Source organism: Canis lupus, chromosome 5, assembly GCF_003254725.2.
Source record: "Canis lupus dingo isolate Sandy chromosome 5, ASM325472v2, whole genome shotgun sequence".
In the NCBI taxonomy this organism is placed as follows: Eukaryota; Metazoa; Chordata; class Mammalia; order Carnivora; family Canidae; genus Canis; species Canis lupus.
The window spans coordinates 39,823,924-39,841,515 of record NC_064247.1 but is presented as its reverse complement, the minus strand read 5'-3'; the positions used below and the strand labels follow the sequence as shown (position 1 = coordinate 39,841,515).

The following is a 17,592-nucleotide window of genomic DNA, read 5'->3' as shown; positions in this document are numbered from 1 at the left end:
GTTATATCATTTTTACTTTGTCAAGATTTGCTATTGACATTCAGTTGTAACTCATCTAGGTATCTCAGATGGCCTTTTTACTTAAAGGAATTTGTGGCTTACTACAGTCCTTTTACCATGGCTTCCATTCTTCAGGTGGATTCCAGCACCTAGAAATTCTTCAAGAAGTTTTAGATGATCAGTGCTTTCATGTCTAAGACTGTTTGATTCTTGCTTTTCTCCTTGGACTTAAGTGGCATATAACATTCATAGACCTCAACGTCTTTTTCTCAGAACTTCGTAGATACTGCTCTGCTATCCTCTATCCTTGTAGTCGTTTGAAGCCACTTTTTCCTCCCTATCTAGGATTTCCTTTGCTTCCTGAATTCCTGATTCTTTTACTTACCTTTGAACTTTAATAACTGAACCAGGAAAAAAATAATAATAATAACTGAACCAGGATCTGTCTTGATGTTGATCATTCTGTGCAAGTTTTCCTAGAGCAAGGTATGTCCTATCAAGGTAGAGAGTTCTTCTTTCACTTTACCAAGAAAAAAGTGTTCTTTTAAAATTACATTATTTCCTTTCCTTTACAGGTTCTCTACCTCAGAAACACATGTTCTTATGATTGTTGGATGATTTTAATTTATCCTCCATATTTACCAACTTCTTCCTTAAGATTTTATTTATTTGAGAGAGAAAGCAAGAGACAGCATGAATGGAAAGAGAGAGACAGAGGGAGAAGCGATTTCCTGTGGAACAAGGAGCCTGATGTGGGGCTTGATCCTAGGACCCTAACATCATGACCTGAGCCGAAGGCAGATGCCTAATCAACTGAGCCGCCCAGGTGCCCTAACAACTTCTTGCTAATTGCTTTAATGTCTATCCTTAAAAAAAAAAAAAAAAAAAAAAGTCTATCCTTTTCTTCCACATCTACTCGATTATCTCTGGACTTTCTCGCAGGACAAGGATCTCATGTTTAGACACACCTGTTTCATTCCTTGTTACTTATTCTGTGTACTGAATTTATAATGGTGAGCTTGGTAACACTGGAATGTCCAATCTTTCATTTTATCTAATTGGGTTGCCTTCTACTATTTTTAAAGACCTTATTATTAATTTTAAGTTCTCCTGTAGCACATAACACTTAGAGGACACATTCTTCATTTTTCATATTCTTACACATAGGGGATTTTGTTTTTGACACTCTATATTGCTTTCTTTAATTTTCTTTTCCAGGAATATATTTGCCCTGTTCACAGCATTGTTACTCTACTGCTCAAGTACCCCCATGTGCAGCCCTACCCATAATTTCTCTTTGGTGTAGAATGGTGTGTGTGGGTTTTCCTTTTGTTGGGCATTTGTCTACAGATAGAGGACTGGGTTTGGCTTTCTATATTTTTCTACAGCCTGAGGGAACAGGGGAATGGAGCAGAGAGGAAAACTTGGCTGGGGCTATGATAGGCTTTGTTGAGGATCCTGGCCCACTCTACAAGCCAGACATGTAATCAGTCCTAAGGGCCTTGGCTCATCACTTTGGAAAAAAGCTCACCATGCCTGCCCTTCCTGCAAGACAGCACAATAGAGATTGCCAAGCAAACAATTCACCACCACCACACCCTCATCATGTATATTTTTCTCAAATTAGGGAGTATTTATAAGAAATCTTGGGACTTTGGGGATCCCTGGGTGGCTTAGCGGTTTAGAGCCTGCCTTCAGCTCAGGGCGTGATCCTGGAGTCCTGGGATTGAGTCCCACATCAGGCTCCCTGCACAGAGCCTGCTTCTCCCTCTGCCTGCCTGTGTCTCTGCCTCTCTCTCTGTCTCTCATGAATAAATAAATAAAATCTTAAAAAAAAAAAAAGAAATCTTAGCATTTTACTGACCCTTTTTCTTTAACACTGCTTCTTTGAGACTAGAAGTAGGAACCAGGAGGCCAAGTCATGCAAGATTCTTCTAAGTCCTATCTTGAAGGCCACTTTTCCAAGTTTATGGCAGTGGCTATAAGCCTTTCCTTCTTTAAATGGCGTAATTTTTAGCTCTTTTTCAAAGAGCTATTTTTGTATATTTGCAAGATATTATGGAGGAGAGTGATCTGAATTCTCTCCACAACCTTGACCAAGAAATTATTGTTTATAATAATTTTAAACACAGCCAATTTCAATCTTTTTATCTTTTTCAAACCTAAACAGTAAACATATTTTTAAAATAGAAAATCAGGTTCTTTATAAAATTGCTAAAACAAGAAAGCCGAAAAGGAGATTTAATAAAAGTAGTTATTATAATTCAAAATGCTTCAGATTAAGAGAATGGGATAAGAGAGAGCAGAGATAGTAAAGACACTGGGAAAAATGAATGCCTACCACGAACAGGGCCAATGTTACCTGATCTAATACTATCCTTTGAGGATATTGCCGTTACTATTCTCATTATCACAAGTGAGAAAACTAAGGTTTAAGGAGTCTGAATCAGTAATTTGCAACTCTAACTGTAAATGAGAATGACTAGGAAACTCTAGACATACACGAATGCCTGGGCCAATCCCAGGAACTGATTTAATTCATCTGAGATGGGGCTGAGGCACAAGTTTAAAAACCTAGGTGGTTCGGGATGCCTGGGTGGCTCAGTGGTTGAGCATTTGCCTTCAGCTTGGGGCGTGATCCGAGGTCCTGGGATCAGGTCCCCTATCGGGCTCCCCACACGGAGCCTGCTTCTGTCTCTGCCCCCCCCCCCATTCATGAATGCCCAATAAATAAAATCTTAAAAAAAAAAAAAAAAAGAACCAAGGTGGTTCTAACATGCAGCCTAAATTAAGAACACCAGTTTATACACGTGACTAAGGCTACAAGCTGATCAGGATTGGACCTATGTCTACCTGACTTCCTACTACACAGCAGAACTGTGAACTCGGGAAACAAGTTCTAAGAGTTTTTAACTGTTATGATAAGTACTCCAAAAGATCAACCAACATAGGGCAGCCCTGGTGGCGCAGCGGTTTAGTGCCTCCTGAAGCCCGGGGTGTGATCCTGGGGACCCCGGATCGAGTCCCACGTCAGGCTCCCTGCATGGAGCCTGCTTCTCCCTCTGCCTGTGTCTCTGCCTCTCTCTCTCAATCTGTGTGTCTCTCATGAATAAATAAATAAAATCTTAAAAAAAAAAAAGATCAACGAACATAAAAGACTTAAATTATTAACGATAAATGACCCATCATGGCTTGGTTATAAAACTATAAAATTAAATTCAATGGCATACTTGTGAAGTACACACACACTTGAGAAGTTCCATCCTAGATGGAAACACAAAAGAACCCCATTACCTGTCAGAACCCGGATGAAATTCTGAAAGCAGGGAAGGCCGTCTGCGAAGCTGCTGTTGCTGCTGCTGTTGCAGGAGCTGTGATGCCTGGCTGACTTCAAGATGAGAAGAACGATAATCAGGGACTGCAAATTCCTAGTATTAAAAGAATCACAGATTACTTATTAGCCAAAAAGTCAAAAACATCATGAAATTAAACCACGTATAAACGCACAGAGGCAGTTATGGGCCACTAAGCAAGGAAATAAACAGCAATGATGATTTCTATCCTTCACTGATCTAATTCTTCCCCATCAACCTAAAACAATCAACATTTTAACTGTGTATCATTCAAAAGAACTCGACTATATTTGACTCATTCTCCTAATAACATGCATTACAGTAACTCCCCATCTATATTATTCAAGCAGTAAGATCTCAAACTCAAGTGTTCAACATGAAATCCTAAAAAACAAACAAACAAAAAAGAAATCCTAAAAAACCAGTCCAACCTTAAATTCAAAATGGGTGAGCTGGAAGGCCAAAGAAGCCATTTAGTTAAATACATGTATATTTACAAATGAAGAGACAGAAGTCCAGAGACTCAACCTGCTAGTTAAGAGTAATGCGAGTAATGCTACTTTTAACTTTTCATTGAAAAGAGAAAAAGCTCCTTTTCAAAAGAGATTAATGCTAACAATCATGGTTATACCTAGAACTGTCAAATAACCCAGGAATTCCACTCCTACCTATATACACAAGGTAATTTAAAGCATATGTCCACACACAAAACTTACTACACAAATTTTCAAAGCAGTGTTATTCGCAATAGCCAAAATGTAGAAAGAATCCAAATGCCCAGTGACTCAAGAATAGATAAACAAAACGAGCTGTATCTATACAGTGGAATGCTATTCAATCATAACGAGGAATGAAGTACTGATACATAGTACAACCTAGACGAACCTGGAAAACATAATGTTAAGCTAACTAAAAACAGACATAAGGGCCACATGTTTTATGATTCCAGTTATATAAATGTCTATAAGAAACAAATCAACAGAGACAGAAAGCAGATTAGTGGTTGCCAGGGAACTGATAGGAAAGGGGAATTGGGATGAACTAGTATAAGGTATGGGTTTCATTCTGGGTGGCAGAAAAGTTCTGGAATTAGATGGTAATGGATGCCCAACTCTGAATATACTAAAACTATTATATTATACACTTCAAGATGGTGAGTCTTATGTTATATGAATTGTATGTCAACAAAAAGCATTTTAAATCATGAATAGATCAAATGGAGCAATCCAGACTGAAACATGGAATAGATAAGAAGTCCAGAGCTCTTCATGGTAAGCAGATAAAACACAATTCTTACGTAGTCTAAGAAAAAATATCAAATAGAAAGTTGAAAATATAATCAAGAAACACTAAAGTCAGAGCCACTTTAAAAAAGGCACAACTCACTCAAAAATAATTTACATCCAAAGAAACAGATAAAAGACTAAAAGTAAAAAAGACACAAAAGTATAAACGATATCCTCAAAAAAGGGACCAAACAGCAGTCAAAGAAATTAAAAAACTAATCAGTGAGATTAGACAATAGAACAGAACAGGTGAAGAGCAAACGAAAGCAAAGACAGAACAGAGAGGCATTCTCTTGAAACACAGCAAGGCACAAAGCTAGGGAAGTTAGAGAAGGAAAATTAAAACCTCCAAGGTTAAAAGTTCCAACCTCCAATACCTACAGGTGAGAAGCAATATTCTAAGAAATAACAGAACAGCATTTCTCAGAAGTTAAAAAAGACAAAGTCCTTGGATTTAAAAGGACCTAAAAGTTGGGCATAGTTTAAAAATTAATCCATCACACTGGATGGACATATCAAAAATTTCAGATAAGCAAAGATAAAGAGAAAACTTGGTATCATGAGAAACAGGAAATAGGTTTCCTACAAAGTAACAAAGATCATAATAAAAAGTCTCATTAGTGACACTGTATAGAAGTAAACATGAGCAGCCTGGGTAGTTCAGCGGTTTAGCGCCACCTTTATTTAGCCCAGGGCCTGATCCTGGAGACCTGGGATTGAGTCCCACTTCAGGCTCCCTGCATGGAGCCTGCTTCCCCCTCTGCCTGTGTGTCTCTGTCTCTGTGTGTGTGTGTGTCTCTCATGAATAAATAAAATCTTAAAAAAAAAAAAAAAAAAAAAGGAAACAGACAGGGATGCCTGGGTGGCTCAGCAGTTTGGCGCCTGCCTTCCGCCCAGGACTTGATCCTGCAGTCCTGGGATCAAGTCCTACATCGGGCTCCCTGCATGGAGCCTGCTTCTCCCTTGGCCTGTGTCTCTGCCTCTCTCTTTCTTTCTCTGTGCCTCTCATGAATAAATAAATAAAATCTTTTTAAAAAATACAAAAAAAAAAAAAAAAAAAAGAGAGAGACAAATAACAAATTCTAAGTTCAGAGAAAAAGAACTTTGAACCTACAAATCCAACAACCAAACCATCTCAAATTTTAGGAGTATGAACTTTTCAGAATTCAAGAACTCAGAAAATTTACCAACCACAGACTCTCTCTGAAAGGATTTCTAAAGGATATATCCAACAAGACAAATTAAGAGTAAGGAGTGAAATAAACAACAGTGCCCTTCAGGTTCCAGGTAGGAGTACATAACTGTCCAAAATTACATGCTCACAGTAAACAGCCAAAAATTTGGGCAAAACATAGTAACTAAAAAAAAAAACAAAACATAGTAACTATCTTCAGGACTCCACAGGACTCGATCTCTGAGAAAAAAAAAATCACACAAATGGGGTAAATCCTACTGTACTCCAGGCTTTCTGCTTCGAGGCAATCTCCACATTGCATCCCTGGGAAGGGAACCCAAATGGTGCCCATAAACTTGTTCATTAAAGCAACCATACTCGTTTGATATAAAGCCATATGGACAGGATTTCTGGAGACTCTGAGTGGCGGGAATTACATAGAGAAAGATTTCCCAAAATGTGAATTTGGGTTCTCCTAAGTTATTGGCTAAACTCCAATCTGCAAATGTATAGGGGAGAGCACAGCCCAGTCTTAAACATCACTGGTTGTTCTTAGAAAGAACAATTTGGAGGAACTCTAAAATAAACAGTTCCCAGAGCTTACACAGCGCCAGAACTCAATCAAATTTCCTCCCGCCAGAGGGAAGAAACCTCAATGAATACATGAAATAATCACTAAATACCCCAGAAGAGACAAGTTCAGAAGTGGTGAACAAATAAGACTTAGAATAAAGAGTACTCTAGACTTGCCCTCAGACAGTTTAAAAATAAACCTCAAAAGTAATTTAACTGCCTACCAGAAGGAATCCAATTCTCTTTAAAGGAACACAACAAAAGGCAGTATCAAAAATGTGTAAAATTCACAATGTTCATATTCTACTGAAAAATGAAAACTCCGGGGATGCCTGGGTGGCTCAGTGGTTGAGCGTCTGCCTTTGGCTCCGGGTGCGATCCTGGAGTCTGGGGATGGAGTCCCACATTGGGCTTCCTGCAAGGAGCCTGCTTCTCCCTGTGCCTATGTCTCTGCCTCCCTCTCTGTGTCTCTCATTAATAAATAAAATTTTAAAAAAACAAAAATTAAAAAAAAAAAGAAAACTCCAATGTCTGTAATGAAAATTTCACTGGATAAAATTAACAATAGGTTGGAAACTGTAGAAGAAAAAAATAGAAAAAAATAAAACGAACAGAGGTCCAGTGACCTGTCAGATAATATAAAATAGGAGTAACTGGCATTTCAAAAACAAAAACAAAAACAAAAACTAGGGGGATAGTAGACAGAAAACCATATCTGAAGAAAGAATGGCTGAATTGCCCAAATTTATGAAAATTATAAATCTATTGAAGCATGAAGTTCAGTGAATGCCAAAGACAGTAACACGTGTATTTAAAAAGCCCAACAAAGGCACATCATAATTAGATTACTGAAAACCAGTAATAATGAGAAAAATCTTAAAAGTAACCAAAGAAGGGGAAAGATACTTATATATACATAAAAAGATAATAACCAAAAACAGATGCCTGGGTGGCTCAGTCAGTAAGGCATCTGCTTTTGGCTCAGGGCATGATCCTGGTCCTGGGATCAAGTCCCACATCAGGTTCCCTATGGGGAGCCTGCTTCTCCCTCTGCCTATGTCTCTTCCTCTCTCTCTGTGTGTCTCTCATTAATAAATAAAATCTTTAAGTAAATAAATAAATAAATAAAATCTAAAAAAAAAAAGGAATGACCAAAGATTTCTGGTCAGAAATCATACAAGCCAGAATACAACAAATGGTATCTTTTAAAGTACAGAAAGAGGGGTCCCTGGGTGGCGCAGCGGTTTGGCGCCTGCCTTTGGCCCAGGGCGTGATCCTGGAGACCCAGGATCGAATCCCACATCGGGCTCCCGGTGCATGGAGCCTGCTTCTCCCTCTGCCTGTGTCTCTGCCTCTCTCTCTCCCTCTCTCTCTGTGACTATCATAAATAAATAAAAATTAAAAAAAAATAAAATAAGTCACTGACTTTAAAAAAATAATAATTAAAGTACAGAAAGAAAATAACCATCAGCTTAGAATCCTGTATCAAGTAAAATATTCTTAAAAATTAAAACTGAAATAAACTTTTTTTAGATAAATAAAAACTGAAGAGTTCACTCCTAAAAGACCTACACTAAAAAATAATAATAATAAATAAATAAATAAATAACCTACACTAAGAGAAATGACACTGTTCAAGCAAAAAGAAAATAGTATCAAAAGGAAACTTGAATACACACAGAGCATTGAAAGATTCCAGAAATGTTATATCTGTGGACAATTAGAGAAGGAAGAATATGGAGCAGAAATTAATAAAATAGGGATCCCTGGGTGGCGCAGCAGTTTGGCGCCTGCCTTCGCCCCAGGGCGCGATCCTGGAGACCCGGGATCGAATCCCACGTCGGGCTCCCGGTGCATGGAGCCTGCTTCTCCCTCTGCCTGTGTCTCTGCCTCTCTCTCTCTCTGTGTGACTATCATAAATAAATAAAAAAATTAAAAAAAAAAAGAAATTAATAAAATAGAAAAAAATAGTGAAAATGGATGAAACCAAAGCCAGTTATTCTCAGAAAAGAATCAATTAAATCGATAAACCTCTAGGCTAGACTAATAAAATATGAGGAATGATATCACAACAGATCTCAAAGACATTGAGAAGATAAAAGGTACAACAACTTATTTTTTTTTAATTTTTTTTATTTATTTATGATAGTCACACAGAGAGAGAGAGAGAGGCAGAGAGACATAGGCAGAGGGAGAAGCAGGCTCCATGCACCGGGAGCCCGACGTGGGATTCGATCCCAGGTCTCCAGGATCGCGTCCTGGGCCAAAGGCAGGCGCTAAACCGCTGCGCCACCCAGGGTTCCCCAACTTATTAATTTAACATATTGAACAACAAAACTCACCCAGACTGACTCAAGAAAAAAAAAAAAGAATCCAAATATAACTATTAAAAAACCCGAACTTGCAGCACCTGGGTGGCTCAGTGGTTGAGCATCTGCCTTTGGCAGAGGTTGTGATCCTGAGGTCCTGGGACTGAGTCCCCCATCAGCTCCCTGCAAGGAGCCTACTTCTCCCTTTGCCTGTGTCTCTGCCTCTCTCCGTGTGTCGCTCATGAATAAATAAATAAAAAGAACGAAGCAGGGATCCCTGGGTGGCGCAGTGGTTCTCCTGCTTTTGGTGTCTGTGGAGACACAGGATCGAATCCCACGTCGGGCTCCCGATGCATGGAGCCTGCTTCTCCCTCTGCCTGTGTCTCTGCCTCTCTCTCTCTCTCTCTGTGTGACTATCATAAATAAATAAAAATTAAAAAAAAAAGAACAAAGCAACTCACAATTTCAATTCTTTACACAAAAGAAATTCTAGACCCTCATGATTTCACTGAAAAATTCTATCAAACTTCTTAAGAAGAAAAAATACTAATCCTACACAAACTCTTTAAGAAAATCAGGAGATGGGAATACTTCCCAAGCTAACAAAATTCTTTTTTTTCATTGAAGCCTAATCAGCATACACTGTTAGATTAGTTTCAGGGGTACAACATATTGATTTGACAATTCTAGACATTACTCAATGCTTCCTATGATAAATGCAGTCACTAGCTGCTAACAACATTCCTAATAGTCAAAGACTAAATACCTTCCTCTTAAGATCAGAAACAAGTCAAGGGTGTCTACTCTTACCTCTTCAACACTTTTACAAGCAATTAAAGCCAGTACAATTAGGAAGAAAGAAAAAAAAGGCATCCAGTTTAGAAAGGTACAGGCCAAACTGTCTTTATTCTCAGATTACAGGTTCACCTACATAGAAAATCTTGCAGAGGGGCACCTGGGTGGCTTAGTTGGTTAAGCATAGGCCTTTGTCTCAGGTCATGATCCGGGGGTCCTGGGATAGAGCCCCATGTTAGGCTCCCTGCTCAGCGGGGAGTCTGTTTCTCTCTCTCCTGCGATTCGTGCTTTTTCTCTCTCTCGCTCTCTCATTTTTAGTATATGTGCCGCCAAAGCAAGCACTGTCTCTCTCTCTCAAATAAAATTTTAAAAAAAGAAAAAACCTTGTGAAATCTAAAAGCAACTAGAAGTAAGAAGGTTGCAGGATACAAGACCAATAGACATAGTAGCAATGAACTGAAAACTGAAATTTCAAAAGCAATACATTTATAATTGCATCAGAAATATGAAAATTGGGGTGCCTGGGTGACTCAGTTAAGTGTCTGCGTTTGGCTCAGGTCACGATCTCGGGGTCCTGGATCGAGCCCTGTGTGAGGCTCTCAGCTCTATGGGGACTCTGCTTCTCTCTCCCTCTGCTCCTCCCCCCATTCTTGCTTACTCCTCTTCTAACAAATAAAATCTTTAAAAATATATATAAAATATTTAGGAACAAATGTGAGAAAAGATGTAAATGACCTGAGCACTAAAAACTACAAAACATTACTGAGAAAAATTAATGAAGACCAAAATAAATGGAGAGTTACACTATGTTCATGGACCAGAAAAATCAAAGTTGTTAAGATGTCAATTCTCTCCCAAATTTATCCCTAGGCTCAATACAAATCCAATCAAAATCCCAGCAAAGGGCACCTGGGTGGTGCAGTCTGTTAAGCATCTGCCTCTTGGTTTTGACTCAGGTTGTGATCTCAGGGTCATGAGAATGAGCCCTGCAACAGGCTCTGTGCTGAGCAGAGTGTCTGCTTGTGATTCTCTCCCCTTTGAAATAAAAATAAATCTTTAAAAAAAAAAAAAAAGGCAAGTTGTTTTGTAGAAACAGAGAAGTTGATTTAAAATGTATGTAGAAATGTTAAACTAGAATATTCAAAACGATTCAGAAAAGAATCACACTACTGAATTTCAACTTATTATAAAGCTGTGTTAAGACAATATGAAGTGCTTTATTAAAAGACTACATGTCTGTTTACAAAGAAAATAACATAGATGTGAGGTAAAGATACAAAAAATACATCAATAGAACAGTATAGAGAAAACAGAAATAGACTTGCACATATATGGTCAACTGATTTTCATTGAAAAATTGCCAAAACAATTCAGCAGGGAAAGAAGAATCTTTTTAACAAATGGTTCCTACAACAATTGGATAGCCGTATGCAAAACAATAACCTCAACTATTACCCTCACATTATAAACAAAATTTAATTCAAAGTAAGTGATAAACATAAATGTAAAACCTAGAACTATAAAACTTAAAGAAGAAAACATAGGAGAAAGTCTTAGTGACCTGGAGTTTGGCAAAAACTTTTTTTTTTAATAGTGAAAGGGAATAAAGGGGAAAGGAGAAAAAATAAGTGGGAAATATCAGAAAAGGGAGACAGAACATGAAAGACTCCTAACTCTGGGAAACAAACTGGGGGTGGTGGAAGGCGAGGTGGGTGGGGGGTGGAGGTGACAGGGTGCCGGGCACTGAGGCGGGCACTTGACGGGATGAGCACTGGGTGTTATTCTGTATGTTGACAAATTGAACACCAATAAAAAATAAATTTATTAAAAAAAATTAAAAATAAAATAAATAAAAATAAAAACTTTTTTTTTTTAAGATTTTATTTATTTCATGAGGGAGACAGAGAGAGAGGCAGAGACAAAGGCAGAGGGAGAAGCATGCTCCCTCCAGGGAGCCTGATGCAAGACTTGATCCCAGGACCCCGGGATCACGATCTGAGCCAAAGGCAGACCCTCAACCACTGAGCCACCCAGACATCCCTGGCAAAAATTTCTTAAATATGACACAAAACGCAAGAAATATAAAGATAAAAATTAATAAACTAGACTTGACAAAAATTAAAAACACATGCTCTCCAATAATACAGTTAAAATAAAACAATACTTCTTTATAAAACCTAAGTAAAATAAACACACAGATACAGGTTTTTGAAATAATTTTATTTAGAATAACCAAAAACTGGAATAGGTAACTAGATAAATTGTGGTATATCCATACCCAACAATTAAAAGAAATTACTAAGATGTACCAGAACATGAATAAATCTCAAAAATATTATGGGAAGCAAAAGAAGCCACAAAAAAGTGTTCATATAAAACTCAAAACAAATATAATCTTTTATGACAAAAAGCAGAGCAGTGGTTTCCTGGGAGCTGAGGTTTGTGCAAAGTAGAGAAGACTGACCCGGATGGAGTACAAGGGATGGGGTGATAGAAATACTCTATATCGTCATTCTGGTGATGGTTTTATTGATGTATGAAACTGACAAAATGTACACACATAATAAAATTTTATTATATGTAAACTAAAAGTCTATAAAACAAAACAAACAAACAAAAAAGAAACAGCAACAAAACTCTAGGAAATCAGTATTCAGACAAGGAACATGGATGGAGAGAGGGCAACACAACCAAAATTCAATACCCAATTATGATAAAATTCAACAGGGGATCTAGCAATAGAAAGTAACTTCTTTAACTGAAAAAGGTCATCTATAAAAACATGCAACTAACATGGAACAAGGTAACAGTGTCCATTCTCACTCCATAATCAAGATCACACTCAAAGCAGTCTTCAGTAGTACTGAACTATATTCTGCTGGAAAATTTGCTTTCTTTTTCTTTAAGATCACCATTTTATCCATCCCTTCCCTTTTCTCTTCAAACCTCTTACACTCCTGTCTCCAGCTCGCTCTGAGCTAATCATAACTTCATCTCCTATTTTATTTTTCACAAGGTAAATCAGCATACAAACTCTTTCATCTGCCTGCCATCAACCTCTCAAAAAGGCACAGGCTCTATCCTGGCCATCACTCAAGAGAGACCAAGTTAACTGGCCAGCTTAATACTCAACCAGAACCTGGAGTAATAAACGTAAGTCTTAACCTAGAAACCCTAGACAACTGGTATTCTTCTATCAAAAACTCCTACAAACAAAACCAGACATGTTCACCCCCAGAAATCTGGCACAAAGCCATACTAAGACAAAGATAATTAATCCCCAACCTCCGGCTCCCATCTTTGAGAATGGTTCTTGCCATTTAAAATATATAGATATAACAATTACATTTGGTTTCTGACCAACAAATGTATTAAATAGGAAAGCAAAACACACACCAACACAACTTGTACAACTGCATAATATTTGTTCCTTACCTGCTGGTGACGCGTGCTGGGAAAGGTGTACTGAACAGAGTGGGGAGGATAACGACTTTGTTCTGTGCTGAATGCTCCTTGGTTGGGAGGATAACCTGAACTTGACATTATCAGTAAAGAAGTCCTCACCAGGCTGTGAGATCAAGTCCAACAAACAATCATGTTTCTAGGAAACCACCTAAACAGGATGGGGAAAAAATAGAAATGATAAGAACTAAAGCACCAGGTGTACTTCTAATAAATTATAACTATAGCTGCATAAATAAAACCACAATTACCAGTAAAAGCTTTCTCTCATGTATTTACTTAATAGAAGTTATTGAGGTTTGAAAAACATTAATGTGTCATTTCTTGTAGACTTCAAAAAGGTTCTTTAATATATCACAAACAACAATATCAGTAGTTATAGAAAGTAAAAAGAAGGATATAAAATCTCAGCATGGGACCTGGCACATGGCAAATGCTCAACAAACGTCCTTTTTTTTCTTTGGGTAAATGTCTGATAACCAAATGTTATATACTACAGAAACAAAAACCTACAGTTGTAAGTTTGGGGGTTCTAAACAAAAAGTCAATTGTTAAAAAGACTCAAGAATATTACAAGGTAAGCATTTGTGCAGAGGAAATAGTATCTTCATTAAAAAATTGTGCCCCCAAAATAACAGCCTAAAAAGACATTCAGGATGAGAAAGCACTCAAGGGGGAACAAAGTGAGCTTATTACTTCAAGGAAAACAACTGCCAGTATTTGTGGAAATTAGGATTTTGGAAAAACTTTTATCTGCTTGCATGAACTTGACAGCTTCCCCATATTTAAAGACTTTTCTGGCAAGACTGGTGGTGATACTAACAAGTGTGAGTTTCTGATATATTACATAATGAAATACGTCAACATTTGAAATATCTGTTTAATTCCGTAAACCAATATTTTCCAAATGACCAATACACAATGTTACAAAATCATTCATGAATGTAATATTTAAAGTACAAGACAATCCAATAAATGTTTAATGTGATAGAATATGAAAAGTTCATTGATCTGGTTTGAGATCCTACACAGAATGAATCTTTCAAAAATTGCTACTTGTCTAGTTTGGGTATGGTATCAAAGAATAACTACAATTATCTAAAAAGGCTATTAAAATACCCCCTCTCGGGATCCCTGGGTGGCGCAGCGGTTTGGCGCCTGCCTTTGGCCCAGGGCGCGATCCTGGAGACCCAGGATCGAATCCCACGTCGGGCTCCCGGTGCATGGAGCCTGCTTCTCCCTCTGCCTGTGTCTCTGCCTCTCTCTCTCTCTCTCTCTGTGACTATCATAAATAAATAAAATTAAAAAAAAAAAATACCCCCTCTCTTTTCCAAATACATATCTGCATGAGATCAGCTTTTCTTCATAAACTTCAATCAAAACAATATATTGCAAGACTGAATGCAAAAGCAGATTTGAGAATAAAGCTATCTGTAAGCCAGATATCAAAGAGGTTTGCAAAGATGTAAAACAATGCCACTCTCTCATGGTTTTGTTTTATTCCAGAAAAGTTACTTATAAAAATGTCACTTATATTAGCATAGTTTATATTATTTTTACATGACTTAGTATCTTTAAAATGTCCTTTGTAGTATCTAATATGGTAAATAGCAACATATCTAACCCACATAAGCAAAAGCTCTTTGGAGTCTTAAATAATTTTAAGGGTATAAAGGATATTTTCTTATGATTTATTTATTTGAGAGAGAAGGGGAGCAGGAGGAGGGGCAGAAGGAGAACAGGTACCCTGACATGGGGCTCCATCCCAAGACTCCGGGATCATGACCTGAGTTGAAGGCAGATATTTTAATGGACTGAGCCATGCAGGTGGCCCCTAAAGGATTCTTGAGACCCAAAAGTTTGATGACCACTGGCCTAGAGAATTAAATCACCTTTAGATCGACAATCATTAGTGACCTAGAGAGGCCAGTCACACCCAGGTCCATGCACACACTCCTGGAGAATCTGCCCCTAGTTAAGCTGAGGCTTTGATGCAATATTTACATCAAGTGAACTCCCCTGGTGCACAAGGGATGTACCACTTAGATCCCTCTCCAAGAATGTGGAATTGAGAACTGGCAGCTATAGAGAACTGAGTTGCAAAGCGGCCAGAGTAGGAGTCAAGGTGAGCCAAAGCATGTGCCAGAAAGATTACAGATCAAGTAGAGAATGCCAGTCTAGATACAGGCTAGAGTAGACTTGCAGAGACAAGTGGAGCCAAGAAACCTTGCAGGCCCCAGAGACACAGCAGCACCCGCCTTGGCTCCTTAGTCTTTGCTCCAGGGTCAGTTCCCATGAGAAGCTGCTATACTCCTTTCCTTGACCTTGGATACATAGTCTTACAGTAAATCCTCCTTTACTTAATATAGATGAGTAAGTTTTTATTTCTTAGAATCAGAGCTCAAGTTAAATCCTAAAATAACTATACAAACTTGGAAAAAAAACAAATGTCATGTCCATCGAGTAATGAATGGATAACCAAAATCAGGTATATCCATACAAGGGAAACTTATTCCACCAAAAAAAAAAATGAAGTACTGATACACAGTACAACTTAGACAAACTCTGAAAACATTATGCAAAAGTAAAAGAAGCCAATCATAAAAGTCCACACTTTGTATGATTCCTTTCATCTGAAAGCCCAGAATAGGCAAAGCTATAGGACAGAAAATAGATGAATGGCTGCTTAGGGATGGTAGGATGGGGATGGAGGAATAACAAGTAATGGGCAAGGTATATGGGGCTTCTTTTGTTTTTACTGCAGTAGAGTATACAGAAACTTTACCCTTTTAAGGGCATAACTGTGGGGCATCATTTATATTCACTTGTCATACAACTATCAGCACCATCCATCTTCAGAACTTGTTCATCTTCCCCAACTAGAATTCTATATCCATTTCACACTAACTGCTCATTCCCCCTCCCATCTGCCCCTGGCAACTACCATTCTACTTTCTGTCTCCACGAATTAGACGATGCTAGGAAACCTCATATAAGTGGAATTAAACAATATCTGTCCATCTGTGATTGGAAAATTTCACTTAGCACAATGTCCCCAAGGTTTATACAAGTGGCACCATATATCAAAATTATCTACCTTTTTAGGGGTGAATAATATTCCATTGTATTGGAGTTTCTTTTTGAGGTGATAAAAATGTTCTAAAATTGACTGTAATGATGTTTGCACATATCTCTAAATATACTAAAAACCACTGAATCGTGTACCTTAAATGGATGAATTGCATGATACGTGAATTGTATCTTAATAAACCTGTTTTTTAAAAATTACCAATCCAAAAACAAACAAAACTATACAAAGCAACCACAAGGTTTAAAAATGATTACTCAGGGGTGGCTGGTGGGATCAGTCAGAAGACCAAGTGATTCCTGATCTTTGAGTTTTGAGTTTGAGCCCCACATTAGGTATAGAGATTACAAAAAAAAAAAATCAAATTTAAAGTTTAAATAAAAGTAAAAATGAGCCTGGTTACTTCCCCCGCTGGACTTGTCCCACCGTTTGGTCCGCGGGGCTGGCGCTTTCTGAGAAATGGGACGGGGGCAGGAGGAGCGGGCTTAAAAAAAAAAAAAAAAAATGATTGTGTAGCAGTCCAAGTTATTAACATATGCCACATTCATGGATTCTAATACCCACATATGTCCATATCTTAATTACTCTAAAGTCAATATGTATCCTACAATCAATGGCATTTTATAGTGTAACTAGTAGCATTTTTTATTCTTAGTGATAAATAACATTATCTTAAAAGCAAAGACACCTTTTTGCTGAGATACAGTATTGGAGACTACATCCAATAAGTCTGGTTTCTACCTAAATTTTCCTACGGAGAGCTCACATTACAGAAATTACTATTGCTTTTTTTTCCCTTTAATTTGTTCCTGGACTCTTAAGGTAAAATTTTTTTAAAAACTGGGGCACTGGGGATCCCTGGGCGGCTCAGTGGTTTGGCGCCTGCCTTTGGCCCAGGGCGCATCCGGGAGTCCCGGGATCAAGTCCCACGTCGGGCTCCCTGCATGGAGCCTGCTTCTCCCTCTGCCTGTGTCTCTGCCTCTCTCTCTCTCTCTATGTCTATCATGAATAAATAAATAAAACCTTTAAAAAAAAAAAAAAGTGGGGCACCTGGGTGGCTCAGCTGGTTAAGCATCTTCCATCGGCCCAGGTCATGATCCCAGGGTCCTGGGATCAAGCCCCACATCAGGCTCCCTGCTCAGCAAAGAGTCTGCTTCTCCCTCCTCTGCCCTTTCCCCCTGCTTGGGATCTCTCTCTCTCACACACTTTCTTTCAAATAAATAAATAAAACCTTTTAAAAAAAATAATAAAGTAAGGACCTTAATATTCTCAAAGTGACAATATACCCTGAGATCCTTCAAAAGAACAGGTTAACATTTACAGTACTTTCATAAAGCCTAAAAGAAATATATATACAAACTAAGGACAGAAGACATCCTAAGCACAATTCCAAAAACATAAACAGTAAGACTGATATCTTGGACTTATAAAATATATATGTATATTTATTTTTCGGTACAGCAAAGATTCCTCAAAACAGCAAACTACATACTAGAAGAAATAGGGGCACTTGGGGTAGCTCAGTTGACAGAGCATGCAACTTTTGATCTCA

At 38.1% G+C, this 17,592-nt stretch overlaps 1 protein-coding gene across 22 annotated transcripts in view; it reads right to left on the bottom strand.

Annotated features, from left to right (window-relative positions):
- Nucleotides 1-17,592, bottom strand: part of NCOR1 (nuclear receptor corepressor 1) — a 150,400-nt gene that overhangs the window by 116,433 nt on the left and 16,375 nt on the right. For all 22 annotated transcript variants that reach the window (XM_049109479.1, XM_049109481.1, XM_025428247.3 and 19 more), the window contains exons 2-3: nucleotides 12,926-13,103; nucleotides 3,295-3,428 (exon numbers count right to left, since the gene is read on the bottom strand). In XM_049109479.1, coding sequence (XP_048965436.1) covers nucleotides 3,295-3,428; nucleotides 12,926-13,033 — 242 coding nt within the window. In that variant the 5' untranslated portion in view covers nucleotides 13,034-13,103. The remainder of the gene's footprint in view (nucleotides 1-3,294; nucleotides 3,429-12,925; nucleotides 13,104-17,592) is intronic.